Source organism: Brachyistius frenatus, unplaced genomic scaffold, assembly GCF_029030835.1.
Source record: "Brachyistius frenatus isolate BFR_SWC_R1_liver_20210118 unplaced genomic scaffold, ASM2903083v1 Contig_210, whole genome shotgun sequence".
NCBI lineage: Eukaryota > Metazoa > Chordata > Actinopteri > Embiotocidae > Brachyistius > Brachyistius frenatus.
The window spans coordinates 180,001-197,099 of record NW_027210809.1 but is presented as its reverse complement, the minus strand read 5'-3'; the positions used below and the strand labels follow the sequence as shown (position 1 = coordinate 197,099).

The following is a 17,099-nucleotide window of genomic DNA, read 5'->3' as shown; positions in this document are numbered from 1 at the left end:
AAAGGGAAGAAAAACTACAAGTACACACACGCCACTCACTCCAGAAGAAAACTACAAACATACTGTAAAAAGAGGAAGCTAGAAAGGAGGAGGAGGAAGGTTAACCATAAAAACACAAAATTATAACCAGGTGAATATCAGGAGGAGGAAGGTTTCACACGCAGGTTAGACAGTCGGGTTCTCAGCCAATCAGCAGGAAGCTGAGGATTGTTTTTTCCACACATTCGTCCACGACATCATCAGGTATCATCATCTTTTCAGCTCTTTCTAGATTCCTCTCGTGTCATTTTTAAACCCGAAGCGCCATTTTTTTTTGTCTCCAGCTCTCAAGTCTGCGATCGATTTCCGATTCACCACGTCGCTGTTCTTTATTTTCATCGGGAAAATTTTAACTTTCCAAAACAAACCGATTTGGAACAATCTGGTCGTTTTTATATCATTTCCATCCGTTCTGCTGGCTAGCATAAATATTTAGCTTAACTTGTTCCTGCAGCGCCCCCCTCTGGTGTTTGGATGCCGGTGTAGCCAAAAATAAAAGTCTACGAATTATAACCAATTTCTAACCTACAAACATTTTAAATGAAAAGTTACTGTAGTCTTGTAAATAGTGAAAGTTTTTGAAGCCCCCTTCTGGTTTTTTGCGCAATAAAATCGCAGCACTTTTACACATCAACCTGAAATTTGGTAAATTTGTGGACAGGAAGAGCGGCAACCAGGAAATGTAAAGTTTTAAGAATTATATCATTTGTATTTTGGTAGGTTCAGTGGAACATGTGCTCTTTTAAATAAACTGTAATGTTTAACTTCAATGTTTCTGGTTCCTGATTGGCTGAGAAACCCTTACGACAGGCGAAGACCTCACGTCAGGCGCGTCGGAGTCCGGAGGTGACGAGGTGACGAGGTGACGAGGTGACGAGGTGACGACGTTCGCTCGGACCTCGTCACCGCTCGTCTACATCCAACCTGATTTCAGCGTTTCATCCTGTGGACGACTGCGTACAGTAGACTATAGTCCGTATTAATATATACTACACATATACAGAATATCTGACCTGCGTGATATTCAGTGTGAACAGCGAGTAGAAAACCTGATGAAGTGATTGTCAGATAAACGCACCTTGTTTTTTTTCTAAACATCTGAACTGGAGTTTTTCTAACTTCCCGTCGATCACTTTGGAAACCTGCGCTAGTTTTTAGTTTTTAGTCTGAAGGGTACGGCGTCCTTCAACATCAGCGCCGACTCAATCTGATTAGATCTTACAATGGGTTCGATTTGACGGAGTTTAAACCTACAACAACAAAAAAAGGAGCGAGGAGATGCAAAATATATTTCAGGCAAAATTCTCTTAAAAATTATTTTACATTTAAAAAAGGAAATTGATCATTTTGGCATTTCATTTCATAGGTTTTAATTTCTTGCCTTGACGTTAATTAAAATAAAGACCTTTAAAGGCTTTTCTACTTTATACTTCATCATTTAAATTTGCCTTTTTAAAATAATTTAGAAGAAAAACATTTGGTATAAAACCTGTTTATCGTTATCATTAATAATAAATCAGCAGAATTACTTGAGTTTCTCAGGAAAGAAGCTTCGTCAGTCCGTCGTGAAATAAAGTGGCTTTAAATGTTAGATTTACCGATTTAAATGAACTTAGTTTTGTTATTTGTGTTGTTGTTCTTCCAGCTCAGTGTCGCTGTTTACCAAGTCTGAATATCACATCTGGATAAAGACATTTACTAAAATATTACTGTATACATTTTATTGTCTACTTCACTTGATATATTTCACTATAGCTACATTATTCTACCATAATATATATTATGCAGATGATAGTCTACTGTCATGTGCTGTACATTAGACTATACATTCTTTACCTCTGTGGTCTGCCATGGGCAGGTATTACTTCTCCCATAAAAGCGCATCAACATCGACTCGTACAACTTTGGAAACTCGTGATTGCAGCTCGGCAGGCGTTCAGGTGCTAACGTCGGATAAAAACGAGACAGATGCAGTCGATCTGTTGTCGTGGAAACAGGCACTGGTATGTTGATTGTGCTTTAGAGGGGGATCAATCGGAGAGACTGTCACGTGTCAGTTGCATTCTTTTTTTAAAAATCAAATTAAATTATGGAGAAACGAGGGAGTCGTAGCAACGTGATCGCCCGCAAAGATCTCGGTTATAAAATAATCCAAAGCTCCGTTAAAAGCCAACAGTTCCCGGTTTGTTATTGACTCGGCTTCCCAACTCCAATTTAAAGGCAGACGGTGACAAAAATCCACCTTCCAGCGACTTCAAGGTCGTACGTAACTGTTGTATTTTCTAAATGTTGTCAGACGATGAGATAAAAAATAATTTTAGCAGCAGTTAGCGGCGTCCTCATGCTATCTCCCTCTCTTTAGCTCGTTAGCTAACGGGATACAACAAATGTAAATCCGACACTTTTGCTGCTAGAAGGTGTATTTTTACACTTGTTGATGGAGCTCGGCTATCAGTTTCCCCCCGCTTCCAGTCTTTGTGCTAAGCTAGGCTTAAACACTCCCGAGAAAAATCTCCGGGTTCCTTTCAGAGTTGGTCCTGTTAATGTCGTTAATGGCGAGGCCCGGCTTCACAGGAAATAGCGTCGGCAGGGTTTTCAGAATAAAGTGCGTCAGCTCGCAGTAGAATTCCAGAAACGGTAGATTATACAGCTTCCTGTTGGACGGGGCGACTTATCAAACTAGATTCTTTTAAGCTTTTGTACGACGATTAAAATCTCGAGTTTTCTTTTTTGCAACTTTTACAAAAAAATGTCACTTTCAGTCAAAAAGTAACCGGAAACTACGTCCTCCTATTCAGCACCTGTTAACAGTATGTAAACGTGTAATAAATGTTTATAACACCCTCTAACGTCGTGCTAGCGTAGTGCAGACGTAAGGACACATTTACGTGTTTATTAACAAACGGTTTTTGTACATTTACAGCTGTTTTACTGTGTCGTCGTCCATCAGCCTCCACTTAAAGTTTCTATCAAAAACATCAATAAACACATATTTGCTTATAATATATAGCGTGTTATAAACAATTTATCGCGTGTTTACGCTCTGCTTGTCGGTACTAAATAGTCAGAACAGTCCTGTAAATATGATCCGGTTATCCTGCTGTCAGTTCTCGTCGTAGATCAGCTGTCAGCGCTGTATTTAATTGAAGTGTGAAGGATTTCCAACCTCCAGATAAACTGTACTGAATATGCATCACGGTGGCAGCCCTTCATCTTTTATAATTCTCATTGAGGTAAAAACTCAAAATGTCAAAATTGTCTCTGTTAGCAGCATCTCTTCTTCACCAGCAGATCATCATCATCATCATCATCATCATCATATAAAAAGGATGTGAATTTAATTTTCCTGAATCACTTCCTGTCTTTTTAAAATCGGCTGGAAAAAAAAGCTTAAATTTTCCATTTTAGCAAAGCAAAGAGTTTTTCCAAAAAACGATTCTTCTAATTGGACGATTGTGTTTTTAATGCGTGATCTGAAGGAAACTCCACATATGGCGGGGAAGTAATCCCCAATATGGCAGCGAGGAAACTCCATCTACGGCCTCGGCGCGTCACCGCGAGACGTTCACGGCCGGTTCGACTTATTAGTTTAAGCGGGACGCACGAGTCGAGGAGCGTTCATTTATGAATTTCGGGTGTCAGTGTGAGGAAGATATAGGAGGGGAAGGAGGAAGGTAATTCTCTGTACAGATGGCTTTAAACAGATAGCACCATGTACAGTAAGCCCTCGATAAGCAGGTTAGAAACCAGAGGTTTACAGTTGGAGCTCTGCTGCAGCTCTCCCTGAAACACAGCACATCAGCACAAAGTCACACTCATCGACAAATCATTATGAATTCCAAAAAACTCCTCCGAGACGACCTTGAAATTCAACTCATTGTCAAATCATAAAGGAACTGAAAGTCATTTTTCCAGACTATTATAAACTCTGTAATTAATCACCACCACATTATTATTACTTGTTATTCATAAATTCTAAATGATCTGCATTAAGATAGAAACTCAAAATTAACACAAATTCTCTTCAATGAATGATGTTTGAAAAAAAAAAAAAAAAAGAAAAATGCTAAGTCACAAGATCTTTCTGAAACAGGACGGAGAAATATCCTCGACTAATCTCCCGTTGTTAAAGGTGGAGACCTCCGGCGGCGCTCGCTCACCGTCCAGCGCCGCTCGCAGAAGTCCAGGTGAACTCGTCTGGGGAAGCGAACAAGTCACGAGGAAAAGATCCCTTCTCGTTATGTTTTGAAGTCTGAATGCAGATCAGCTCTTTGATCAGCTGCTCTTTGATCAGCTGCTCGTCAGCTGATGAGACCGGCAGCAGAGTCGACGTCCAGCTGATGCTATCGCGCTAACACGACACTGTGGAAAAACTGCGTGGGTGGTGTTAGCTAGCTGAAGCGGTTTGTTTTTAGATATTTATATATCCGATCTGATATCTGGACCCGAATACGCAAAATACATGAAATGCAGTTAATGATTTTACAGTCAGTCTTTGGAAAAATAAACTCGCTTTCAAATCTTTGATAATTAGCGAGTTCCAGCTTCTCGTATTTGATTTAATTGAGAAACTTTTTGTTGAATTTTAAGCTGCAGATTCTCAAATCTGTCGTTGAACGGACACATTTAGACGCCGAGCACAGCTGATGAGATTTGTTTGATTATTTTTATATATTTATATATAAATATCCAGATATTTGGATTTTCGTTTTCTTTGTTCTTTTCTTTGCCTTCTTTGGGATTTGAACAGCTGGTTGGACACACGTGACATTTTATTGGATATTTTTCACTCTTTCACTATTTCACTATCACAATTTTAATCATCAGTTAGTCGTTCAAAAAATTTGGAGGGCAAATATTGCAGCTCCAACTTATCATTTCTGAATATTTGCTGTTTTTTGGTCCTCTGGTTTGTGATCACTGGTTGGACACAGCAATCAATATGAATAAGTGAACTTATAGAATATTATTCACTGTTTTCTTTTGAGTTGATGTTTGTTGGTCGACAGTTTGTGTGTTTATTGATGGTCCTCAGAAGAACTTGGTCGAACAGCAATTGTAACACTCAGTTTTTAGTTTGTTCTACTTTGAAATAGAGAAAAGCTTGAGGGTCGAGGGTTTTTATGGCATTACATTTCTATATTAGAGGCCAGAATAAGTATTAAAGGTCTAAATCTTCTTCTAAAGAAGATGGCTGGTCATAGATGTCGATGCTTTTAGTCTTTTTTGCGTTGATCAAAGAGCTGATCAGCGCAAAGTGTCTCTGAGAACTCAGAAACTGGATGTTGGTAAAAAGCTCTAAAGATTCTGTCATTGCTAAGATATTCTAGTCAAAGAGATGGCCTAGTGTCTGACCAGAGGTCAAGGGTTATATGAGGTCACAGTTCGGGATGTCTAGAGGTGAGGGGTCAGAGGTGATGGGTCAAGTGGAACCTTCCAGCATCTGTCTGAGCGCCCTCTCGATGTTGATGCGGTGTCCCAGTCTGGTGACGCCGAGCTCCACGTAGTCCTCCTTGGTGAGGGCGGGCAGATGGGAGCCTTCGATCTCGTGCTCCTGGAAGCGCTGGCGGTGTTCGGCCAGGCCGACGCTCTCCAGCCAGTCGCCCACGTCGTACTTGTTCCACAGGTTGAGGGGCCGCTGCCTCCACGGCCGGAGGGCCAGCAGGGGCCCGCTGAGGACGGGGGAGGGGCAGGGGGAGGCGTGGGGCGAAGGCGACGGGGAGCGGGATCGGGTTCGCGCGCTGGCGCTTCGCATCACAAACCGGACCTCCTTGGGTTCGGAGGGAAGGCTGAGACTGGACGACTTCAGGATGGTGAGGCCGCGACCCGAGCTCAGGTCCGGCCTCTCGGAGCAGGGGGCGGTGGAGGAGGGCCCCGTTGACCTGTCGGAGGGCGAGGGAGAAGGGGAGGGGCTCCGGCGTGTGACGGGGTAGCGACTTCCCGGTCGGACCCTGTAGCTGGCGCCGTATCCTCTCTGAGAGATGGTGTGAAGTTCACCGAGGCTGGAGAACAACCTGCAACACATCGTCACGCCCGTCAGTCGGACGCGGAGTTACCAGATGATCCTTTGCTAAGCCCCGCCCCCTCCCCGTTAGTTACCATCGTCCATCAAGCTGTGCATTCTTACATGGTACAAAGTTTACAATAAAATGGCGGCAGATTGTCGATTTTATTCGTCATCGGCAGCGAGCTTTGTAATGCTAACGTTAATGCGGTAGGTCGTTTGATTTCAAGATAATCTGCTTTTAAACGAGAAGCCTGAAAAAAATACCGTTAGCTAAAGATGGCCGACAGGAAAAAAAATGAAAGGATATGCTCATGTCTGGCTAACTGTTTGAACTATTCTTTGCACTTTTGCTTTTGTGTTTTTCAAAAGACAACAAAACAGGTACCACGTCAACATGTTGAGAAATGCAGCGCTTGACTGGCGGCCATTAATTTGTTACAGTTGTTAAACTATGATCAGATTATTCCGTCAATTCATCCAAATTTAATCCAAAAGCAACTGGAGTTATTTTAATTTCTTGAAGATGTTTTCGACTCTCATCCGAAGGGAAAAATGTCCAGTTGGCCTTTGTATTAAACCCAGATTGACCTGAATGACCTTCAAGACAAACAGATTAATCTCAGGTGTTTAGTCGTTAGTCACCTTTGAGCCGATGCACATTAGTGAGCTGTTAGTTAGTGAAAATCATCAAGTGTTTACCAGAGATAAAAACCTACGATTTACTCTCTCCACTGTCCACACATCTGGAACAACACAAACAACAGGTTTTGTTACCACACACACAAAACACACACACACACACACACACCACGGTAGTATTTACAGTAGTTTGATGTACCTGGCCCCTCCTACTGGTGACCTCCGACCTGGGTCGAGAGGGCTTGGCTCCTCCCCCAGAGAGTGACTGTCTTTGTTGAGCAGCTGTAGCCGATTGGCCAGATCCAGTCCTGACCCCGCCCTGCCGCTCAGCTCCAGCGCGGACACGGACCGGTTGGTCAGATCCACGGCCGAACCCGATCCCTGTCCTCCCAGTGCGGCCGGACGGCCTCCCCCTTCCTCCGGGCTGAGGCCCCGCCTCTCCTCGTCCCCGCCCCCCCACAGCTTGGACCTCCTCTGGAACAGATAGCGTGGCTGCCGCCCGCCGCCACTTGTGGGGGAGGAGCAAAGTGGGGAGGAGGGAGAAGACGAAGAGGGGAGGAGCTCGCTGTCCGACGATTGCTTCAGTAGCGGGTCCCGCAGGGCAGAACGGCCGCGACCGATCGGTGAACGAAGGCGGGGCTTCAGGCCCGATGGGGAGGTGACGCCAGATGAGGGAGACGGATGAGTCGCTGGTGGGGAGGAGGGGGAGGGAGGAGCAGGAGGGGAAGCTAGGGTGATGGAGGGAGGGAGGGAGCTTGGGGAGGAGGAGCTGTCGTGGAGACGTTCATCACCACCTTCCTCCTCATCGCCTCGTCTACCTAGGGATTCGGGGCCACTCTCTACTCCCCCTCCCTCCCCACTTCGCCGTGGCAACAAAGCGAGGGGGGATGGCGGAGGAGGGCCAGTAGAGGTGGAAAAGCCAGGGGGAGGAGTCACCAGACCAATTCTGCGCAGCTCCTCCCTAGTTTCCTCATCGCTGGACGATAACAAGGCAGGTGGGAGTGTCACTGTGTAAGCCCCGCCCTCCTCCTCTGAGCTGCCCACTGTGAGGCTTCTGCGCCTGTCAAGCAGAGCAGCATGGCTCTCAGTGCCCAGAGGTGGCAAGGGGGAGGGTCTCCAACGCTCGGGGGAGGGGCCGGCAGGTGATGTCACTCCACCCTCCGTTTCCGGACGCTCCACCTGTCCATCAGGGAACAGGGGCGGGGTGATGCGTTTGTGCCTCATCTCAGGACTGGTTTGGGGAGTGGTGCGCTTGGTCCGCTGCTCGGGGCTCGTCTGAGGAGTGGTGCGCTTGGATCGAGGCTCGGGGCTGCTCTGCGGGGTGGTCAGGGGAGTGCGCTTGTGTCTGCCCTCGGGACTGGCAGCCGGGGTGGGGATGGGCGTGGTGGAGGCCGAGGCGTGTTTACTTCGCGGCTCGGGGCTCGGCGTGCGGGCGGTGAGCGCTCGTTCTCTTGCAGCAAGAGCCAGGGCGAGTGGAGACGAAGGGTCTGGAGACAGAAAGGTTTTTGTTAAGTTGGAATTTAAAGTTGGTTTGTATTGTTGAAGATGCCGACACTATCGCCAAACTATCCGGTACATCATGACTCTGTCTACAGCTTCTGATTTATTTTGTGGAGTACCTCAAGGCTCTGTCCTGGGTCCTTGTCTATCTTGTGGAGTACCTCAAGGCTCTGTCCTGGGTCCTTGTCTATCTTGTGGAGTACCTCAAGGCTCTGTCCTGGGTCCTTGTCTATCTTGTGGAGTACCTCAAGGTAGAAGGTCTTAAATCACCTTCTCTTAGCTGGAGTACATCAAAGGTCCTTTCCTAAACCCTTTTTTTAGCCTTAGGCACATAATCTGGCCTTCATCATCTCTTGTTTAGTGAAATACCTCGGTAGATTATCGCTCCAGTAATTTGTGGGGTACCTCAAGGCTCACTTCTAGGCTCTTTTCCATAATTACTTATTTGCTATTCATCAACTCACTGAAGGTCGCAGCGAGACTCTTAAACCAGCATAAACAACAGACATCACATTTGTGCCGTCAGACCGACCTAGAGGTTTCCCGGTCAGCGGGTGGAGGAAGGTGTGAGGCGTCGGTGAAGGCGACAGGACCGGGGCCGGAGGCGGAAGCTCGCCGAGGTCGTCCATCGAATGGCTCTGAGTCAGGAGAGGCAGCGCCTGGTTGTCCGACCCCGCCCCCTCCACAGACAGGAAGAGAGACGACCGGCGGCCCTGAACACGAGCGCGCTCCGAAAGGACCTGCTGCTGGTAGAGCTCCGCCCTGCTGGGGCTGCCCACGTCCAGCTTATTTGGATCGTGTTCTTTGATTCCAAGACCTGGAAGGAAAAGAAGCAGAAGTTGGACCTTTCGTCGTGACGACCAGGAGGTCTACGGCTTTTAGATTTGTGTCTCAACCCCGAGAATGTGACGGGACTTTTTTTCAGCCTGGAAAGTGTTTTGGTGGATTTTCCGTTTTGTTCTCTTCAGCGGAACCAATAGAGATGTTGGACTTCACCTCCCAGACATCCACCGGGTTCATTCTTCAAGTTTTATCGTCTGTAGTCTTTGATCTTCTTTTGTTTGTTTGGTTCACCCGTCTTTGATGGATGGTTGAATCGTTCACTTTGAATATCAATTAGAATTTTGACTTGAAAGCCTTTTAAAAACCCGCCGGATCTCATTCAACCTGACACTTTTACAGCCGATGAAACAATTGTTGTAGTAGTTGTATGTTTGGTAACTTTTAAATTGCATTCATAAGTTCGTCTGTACTTTTTCTTTAGCTTGTTTATTAGCCACTTTGCTAGGTACCTCGGTAATGCTAATTACAGATCTACTACTAAAACTGTAAAAAAAAAAAAAAAAAAAAAAAAAAAAAAAAAAAAAAAAAAAAAAAAAAAAAAAAAAAAAAAAAAAAAAAAAAAAAAAAAAAAAAAAAAAAAAAAAAAAAAAAAAAAAAAAAGGTGAAGACCGTCCGACATATTTTACAAACACAGTCAGTCTGGATAAATAAATATAGTACATCTTTCAAATTGAAAATATCCCATCACGCCCTCAGAGTTGAGACAAAGTACAGATGGAACAATGCTAACCCTGCTCCTCAACAGGAAGTTGTTTCAACAGCGGTGACTTCCTCCTTTGAGGTTTGGAGGGCGGAGGCTGTTGTCCCACGTTAGCGTACGGGTTTTCTATTGGTCGTCCCCGGCGGCGTGACAGCGGCGAGTGGCCGAGGGCGGGGCTAGTGCTGTGGAGAGACAGCGTGGAGGTGTGCGTGGCGGTGTGCAGCGTGTGCGTGGCGCCGGCGTGCCCGTCGGGCTGCAGCGTCGGGGGCGTGTCCTGCAGGATGATCATCGACCTCGCTTTCCGCTGCCGCTCGGCGTGGGCGTGGCTCCTCGCTGGCGAATCGGAGAGCTCCTGCAGCCTGGGCTCCGCCCCCGGCTTGAAACTGGAACGGGTCAGCCCCTCCCCGCGAGCCGGAGGCGGAGGGGGGAGGAAGGAGGGGGGCGGGCCGGAGTCGAGGAGGAAGAGGGGGGAGGGAGGAGGGGGCGGGGCTGTCTGAGGAGGAGGAGGGATGAAGCTGTCCGTTAGCGAGGAGCTCCGCGGAAACCGACTCTCGTTGATCAGAGCCGTGATCCTGTCGTCGTCCGGAGTGCCTGCCGTGGTAACCATAGAAACGTATTATAATACATGTAATACATCAAACTGTATCTGGCTCCTGATTGGTTCTGTCGAATGACCATCTTCTTTTACGTGTAAACAAACTGTAGACGCCGACGTCCGCACACCGGCAGAAGAGGTTAAAGGTCAGGGTTGGAAAATGACAAGTAGCAGGAACGCTCACTCAGCAGTTTCAAACATTTCACTGTGTATTAATAACTGATTAGTGCGTGTGTTAGTTAAAACTATGTATTAATTCCACGTGTCTCACCAAAACTCTTGGTTCGGGACATCCCTCTGGGTAAAGCCATGGTGCTCTTCTCTGGAGCCGAAGGCGGCACCAAACCCTGACGCTCAAACAACGACTACAGACACAACAAACACAAACATTTCGTTTAAAAATCCATGAAAATCCGGTGATTATAGTGGAGGATCATTTTTATGCTCTGAGACAGGCGACATGTAGATTTGTTTTCGTGGAGGTTGGGAATTGTTGAATTGTTGAATTGTTGAATTCTCTAAAATGTTGGAAGGACTAACCGTTAATTAATTGTAAAACCTTTATTTTAAATTCGGCCCTAATGAAGAACAAAGAATCTCTTCGACATCAGAGCCAGTTCGACCAGAACGTGACTGTAAACTTTTCTTTCTTTTTCGGCAGTAAAACAATAAAATCGTATTTAATTTCACGTCACGGTACTCCTGTTTATTCTTCTGGTTCTTCCGGTCACTCCCGTCTTACGTTAATCTCGGCCTGTGTGATGCGTCGGCTGGTCGGTCTCTGTTTCACCGTCGCCGCCCTGAAGTCGTCCGACGGCCGAGCCCTCAGAACGACTTCCTGTTGACCCGCCAACATCTCGTCCAGTTTCTCTGGAGACACAAAGATCGACATCAACAAAACTGTACGATGATAAACAAAACAAAAAAAATAGGATTAAAAACCACCGACCAACCACGACTAAACGTCACTGCAGAGATCCATCGTTTCCGGGCCGCAGCAGGATTTCAGAAAGAAGGAGCTAAAACTGCTAAAAGGCAGTTTGACTTAAATTCCTCCATTTTACGAATTTTCAACGAGTCACCTGCCAAATTTTACATTTATTAATTAATTTGTCTTAAAAAAAAACAACTCAAAAGAGAGTTAAATGTTTAAGAGGTTTTTCTACTCTGCAAAGTATTCTTGTGAAAACAGCACATTTTATTTTGTGCTTAAAAAATCCAATTAAATTGATCAGAATCGACTTTAAGTCTCAGAAACATGAAACCTGACGTGTTGGTTTCTTTCTGCTGAGGCCCTGAAACATCTTCACATCCATGAAACACATCCGGTGCTTTTCCACCAAACGTTCCAGCAACTTCAGAAAGAAGTCAAAAGTCATTTTAAATAAAAGTTTTAGTTTAAACTTTCCTCTAAATGTTAAAGCCGGGACTTCGTCGTCTTTCCAACGGTTGTAAAAACCTCTTCATCCGACGTGTCTGCAGCTGCAGCTTTTTAAAGGCCGTTTATTCCGGCCTCCTTTTTTGACTTGTAAATCCCGACATGTCCGAAACATTTGAATCTGAATCCGTCGTTCCTCCAGCTGAAAGGTTCTGAAGATATTTACACTCAATTTGCAATATTTCATATCTGATAATTGCAAACGTCCTCGCGATGAACGGCTGCAGCTGCAGACTTGAGAGCGTCTATAAGTGAATTAATCGGAGTCCGATCCTGATTGAAGGGAAGAACCCGCCGCTGAGACGTCGGCAGGACGTTTCAGGATGCTAAAAACGTTGAATAAAGACGTAGCTGGAGGTCGCTAGCTTGGTTTTATCGCCAAAAACGATCACGCTTCTCAACAAATCCCATTTTTCTTGATCCGATAAAAAAAACATTCGCTGTCAAAGCAGGAATTACAACATTTCAAATAAAATTGCAAATAGAGGGACCCAGTTTCACTCTGAGGAATCTCAACGCTCATTTTCCTGTTTCCAACATTCCCAGTATTTTAAAATTAACGGAGTTTTAACAAACACGACCCGATTCCCGAACCTCCTGAGCACCAACGTTTTGGGGGTCAAACTTTCTCCCCGGGTTGGAAAAGCACCTCGTGATGTCACTCCAACATCACTCCAACATCACTCCAACATCACTCCAACATCAGTCCGACTTCACTCCAACATCACTCCGACTTCAGTCCGACTTCAGTCCGACTTCAGTCCGACTTCATGCCAAAACACTAAAGACTACAGTCACTGCAGTGTCACAACACGACAGATAAAACCAGCTGCAGGTCCACGTGACTCACCGAAACGTCGCCTCCGGGCTGCAGACAGAGCAAAGGTCAGCGACACACAATACGACTCTAAACTGAGTGTGTGCGCGTGTGTGTGTGTGTGTGTGTGTGTGTGTGTGTGTGTGTGTGCGTGTGTGCGTACGTGTGTGCGTGCGTGTGTGTGTGTGCTTTACCTATATCCTCCAGGTCGGCGGTCATGGACTTGGATCGGAGTGTCAGCGAGGTGCTGGGGGCTCGTTTTGGAGGGGGCGGAGCTACAAGGTAAAGAGCTTTAGTCATTGAACACTGAACATGTGGGCAGGAAATTCATTTTATAAAAAAAAAAAACAAGTAAATAAATAACAATCAGGTACTAAAAAAAAAAAAAAAAAAGTGCAAAAGGAGGAGTCATTAACACGTTTCTGTGCGACGTGTCGTTTTTACATCGGGTGCAGAGATACTGCTAATATTTTAGGAGTCAGCAGTTTACTGAGAGCCAATCAGATCACAGCTAACGGTGTGCTGTGTGTGTGTGTGTGTGTGTGTGTGTGTGTGTGTGTGTGTGTGTGTGTGTGTGTGTGTGTGTGTGTGTGTGTGTGTGTGTGTGTGTGTGTGTGTGAACTCCTCAAGTCAACACGGTGTCCAGAAACACAAGTCCAAACAACTCTGTCCTTTTATTTAGACAAACATTTTGTTATTTTGTTAAATCAAATGATTGAAATCTCAAAAAATGGACCAGTGACAATATCAGGTTTTATGTATTTGTCATTTCAACCACAGTAAATAATCATAAAGATAAATACTAAGATAAAAATAGGTATTATTATTATTAAAGCTGCTACTACTGATTATTTCTTTAATCAGTCTATCAATTAAATCTATGAACTATCACTTTTTTTTCTAAATAACCATCACTGCAATATTTAACTAATAAAAGCACATTTAAAAAAAAAACATTTTTTTAATCTATTTTTTACTTTAAAAGCAACTTTAAAAAAAAATCATGTGTCAACAAATACTTGTCAATTATCGGGAACACATATTTTCAACTTTATTAAAATAAATTAATGAATAAAAAATGTACTTCCTCAGTAAAACCGGCTGCTGCAGGAAGTGAATGAGCTAAATCCACAAATAAAATTGGAAACACATGAAGTGATCAGACGGGCAGCTTCACCTTTTTTCCTGATCAGGTTGGATTCTGATTTTCTGGAAACTGACACGACTTTCATCAGCAGGCGACTTCCTCCCTGTCGGATCAGAGAGACGACCTGCCGATGACCCACCTTCACCACGTCGGTGCCGTTCACCTGCAGGACAGACGGACAGGTGAGCAACGTTCACGTTCATCCACAGAGCTTCAAACCCTGGTTTTCATTATCTGTTAATTATGTCTCTAAAACACAAGAAGTTACAGAGCATTAATTAGTGACTTTTTCTTTCACTTTTTAGACGACGTTGAAGGAGTACGACTTTTCTGTCATATTTGTGACGACATGCTATAAGTATGACTTTCTGTGTGGAATTTGCATGTTCCTGCACAAGTAATAACCTAAAAGTCATATACTGTATGTCCCCCATAATATGGATGAATAACTTATTGATGAAAAAATAATGAACTCATCATACTTGTCGAATGTTTGTCTATCTGTTGCACAACATGTTCTTATTGTCTCAGGAAAGAGGACCTATTTATCTGTACATGGTATGGTCTCAGACACGACGTCTCAGACACGACGTCTCAGACACGACGTCTCCGTGTCTTCATCTTGTGACCTACGACCTCACTCAGTACTATCTGTCCACAGCACGGTCTAATTTATGACGTCCATATGTTACGACGTCCATTATCTTGTGACCTCCAACTGAACTCAGATGTAAAGGGAGTGGGATGGATGTCAACTGTTTGTCACACTGTATAAAAGCTGAACTACGGAGGAGAGACGTTGAGCAATGCTGGACATCTTTCTTTGAGTGGACATGTATTTGCTCCTTCTTGCAAGAATAAATGTCCGATGTGTTTGATTTTGAATTCAGCCTCGGAGTCATTTTTCTAACATAATTGGTCCTTCGAGCCGGATCCCAACATCTCCTCCTCTCTCCGGACAGAGCCTGAACCCGTGCAGGGGGAGTCTGGGACTCCTGAGGAAAGACCTCCGCCCTGTTTCCTTATCGAAACAGTTTGGACATTGGAGAGGCCAGGACTGACTGGAGAGAGGACGGGATCCTAGAATAAGGCTGATTCACCATCAAACACCCGATCCTCCTCACACCCCAAGATGGGACATGTCCCGGTAACAGCTAATCCGCCTCCGGCTGCTCAGCCAGCTTCTGTCTCCGAACCCACGACACCGTCACCAAACTCCACCCCTCTACTCCAACCCCAGACAGCAGCCAAGAACTTACAATGCACTTATAGTCGCTTTGGATAAAAGCGTCAGCTAAATGAAATGTAATGTAATGTAATATAATGTAATATAATGTAATGTAATGTAATGTAATGTAATATAATGTATTATAATGTAACTTTTACGAAGACACAGAATATTCTGAAGTATATTATCGAGGGGATGATGATGAAGGAGATTTCAGAAGGAGGAAGCGAGGTGGATGGAGAGGAGCTGGCGGCCGTGGGGGAGGACCACGAGAGACAAGTAGAGACACCTGCTATAATTGAAGGGAGGAATGGACACTGGACAAGAGACTGCAGGCAGCGGAGAGACGGGAGGGACGGAGGAAGAGGAGGAAGAAGAGGAGACGGTTGGCGGTCGCAGACGGGTTCAGCATGACTAACCACAACCACACTTTGATCAGGTCATACAGAAACACACTCATTCACATGATTCACAGACACAGACCAACTAGAAACTAAAGAGGAGGAGACCAGTGACGTGTTAGAGATAAGTACAGTTGAAATACTCAAGATAAACCTTTTATGACTCTACTGATAGAAGAGATTGAAGTAACTTTATTGTGCGATTCAGGAGCATGTCGGTCACTTATTAGGAGTCTAGACGAAGGACGTAAGGAGGCCATTTTAAAGACACCAAAACCAGACAAAAAGACAAATGATGTCATTTTTAGGAATGACAAATTTCTGTCAGAATTGGATTCCAGATTATGCAGAAATGACTTCCCCACTGTCTAAACTCATTTATGATGACCCTGTGGCTGCCCACGATAAAATACAATGGACACCAGAAACAAAACGATTTTGAAAATTATGAAAAAATTGTCTAATCAACAAAAGATGTTGCTGTTGAAGACCTTTACCCGAGACAATGAGATATAAAAAAAAAGAAAAAGAAAATCAACAGTGGAAGACAAATAAATCACAACAAAAAGACGATGATTTATGGAGATGACAGGAAGGCAAGATGATACTCCAAAAAAGTTTATATAGATATGTGGCTTTTTGAGCCATGAGATGAACCATGTCTCAACAGGAGGGATGGTATCTATAATAAACTAAGCATGGATGGTATCTATAATAAACTAAGCATGGATGGTATCTATAATAAACTAAGCATGGATGGTATCTATAATAAACTAAACATGGATGGTATCTATAATAAACTAAGTATTTACAACATATGGCTTTACAAACTACTAAAAAAAAATGGTGAAAGTGTTGTGAAGCCTCACGGCACGAGTCAGTGTGTCATGGTCTGGAAAAGTGCTTTGTCATGGTGTGTAATCAACATATAGGTGCAGATTGCTGAACGAGCCTGAATACACCTCAGACATTGAAGAAGTCACACTATAGCATGTCGTCCGAAATATGATCAAAAAGTCATATTATGGTATGTCGTTCAAAATATTATAAAAATGTCATAATACAGTTAGTCAAATTTTTTTCATAGTAAAGTGTGTCAAGCATTTTATAAATAATTTCAGTTACCTCTATGAGGAAGTCTCCGGTTCTCAGTCCCGCCCTCCAGGCCACGCCCCCCTGGTCGACAGACTCCAGGTACTGCAGGGCGGGAAACGCCGGGGTGGGGGCGAACTCCTCGATGGGCGTCTCAGCTGGAAGCAGAGATCAGATCTGAACTCTAAAACTTGACCACACGGATTCCAACAGAGTGGACATTAGAAACGAGACCTTACAGCAGAGCGGCTGCCCCCATTTCATCCTGGCTTTTCTGAAACAAGACCGTATCGTCACGGTAATAATCATGTCAGGTTGAGGTGATGAAGGTTGCGGTCACCAGTCATCGTCATGGTTTCACTAGAAACCAGAGCTGCGCTGTGAAGAAGACTCTGTAGGTGTTGTGAAATAACGCAGCGAGGAGTTTTTTCCTCTGAAGACTTCACTCTGTTTTAAATCTCTAGTTTTTTCTTCCTCTGAACACCCACCACTCCTCATCCTACTTCTGTTTCTACCTTTGGCTCCTCGGAGGACGAACCCGAATCCCTCGCTCTCCCTCTTCTGCAGCACGGCCGTCTTCTCCTCGATCACGTAGTCGCTGAAACAGGAAGAAAAAAGTCGGTTTGATTCTCTGCAAAAAAAAAAAAGTTTTT

General features: G+C 44.6%; 1 protein-coding gene across 1 annotated transcript in view; it reads right to left on the bottom strand.

Annotated features, from left to right (window-relative positions):
- Window positions 1-917: 917 nt before the first annotated feature.
- shank3b (SH3 and multiple ankyrin repeat domains 3b) overlaps window positions 918-17,099 on the bottom strand; it is a 39,309-nt gene continuing 23,127 nt past the window's right edge. Inside the window, 12 exon segments of the mRNA XM_069719212.1 lie at window positions 918-6,053; window positions 6,763-6,789; window positions 6,885-8,172; window positions 8,718-9,002; window positions 9,759-10,319; window positions 10,595-10,688; window positions 11,066-11,193; window positions 12,612-12,629; window positions 12,773-12,853; window positions 13,756-13,888; window positions 16,480-16,604; window positions 16,962-17,044. Coding sequence (XP_069575313.1) covers window positions 5,462-6,053; window positions 6,763-6,789; window positions 6,885-8,172; window positions 8,718-9,002; window positions 9,759-10,319; window positions 10,595-10,688; window positions 11,066-11,193; window positions 12,612-12,629; window positions 12,773-12,853; window positions 13,756-13,888; window positions 16,480-16,604; window positions 16,962-17,044 — 3,415 coding nt within the window. The 3' untranslated portion in view covers window positions 918-5,461.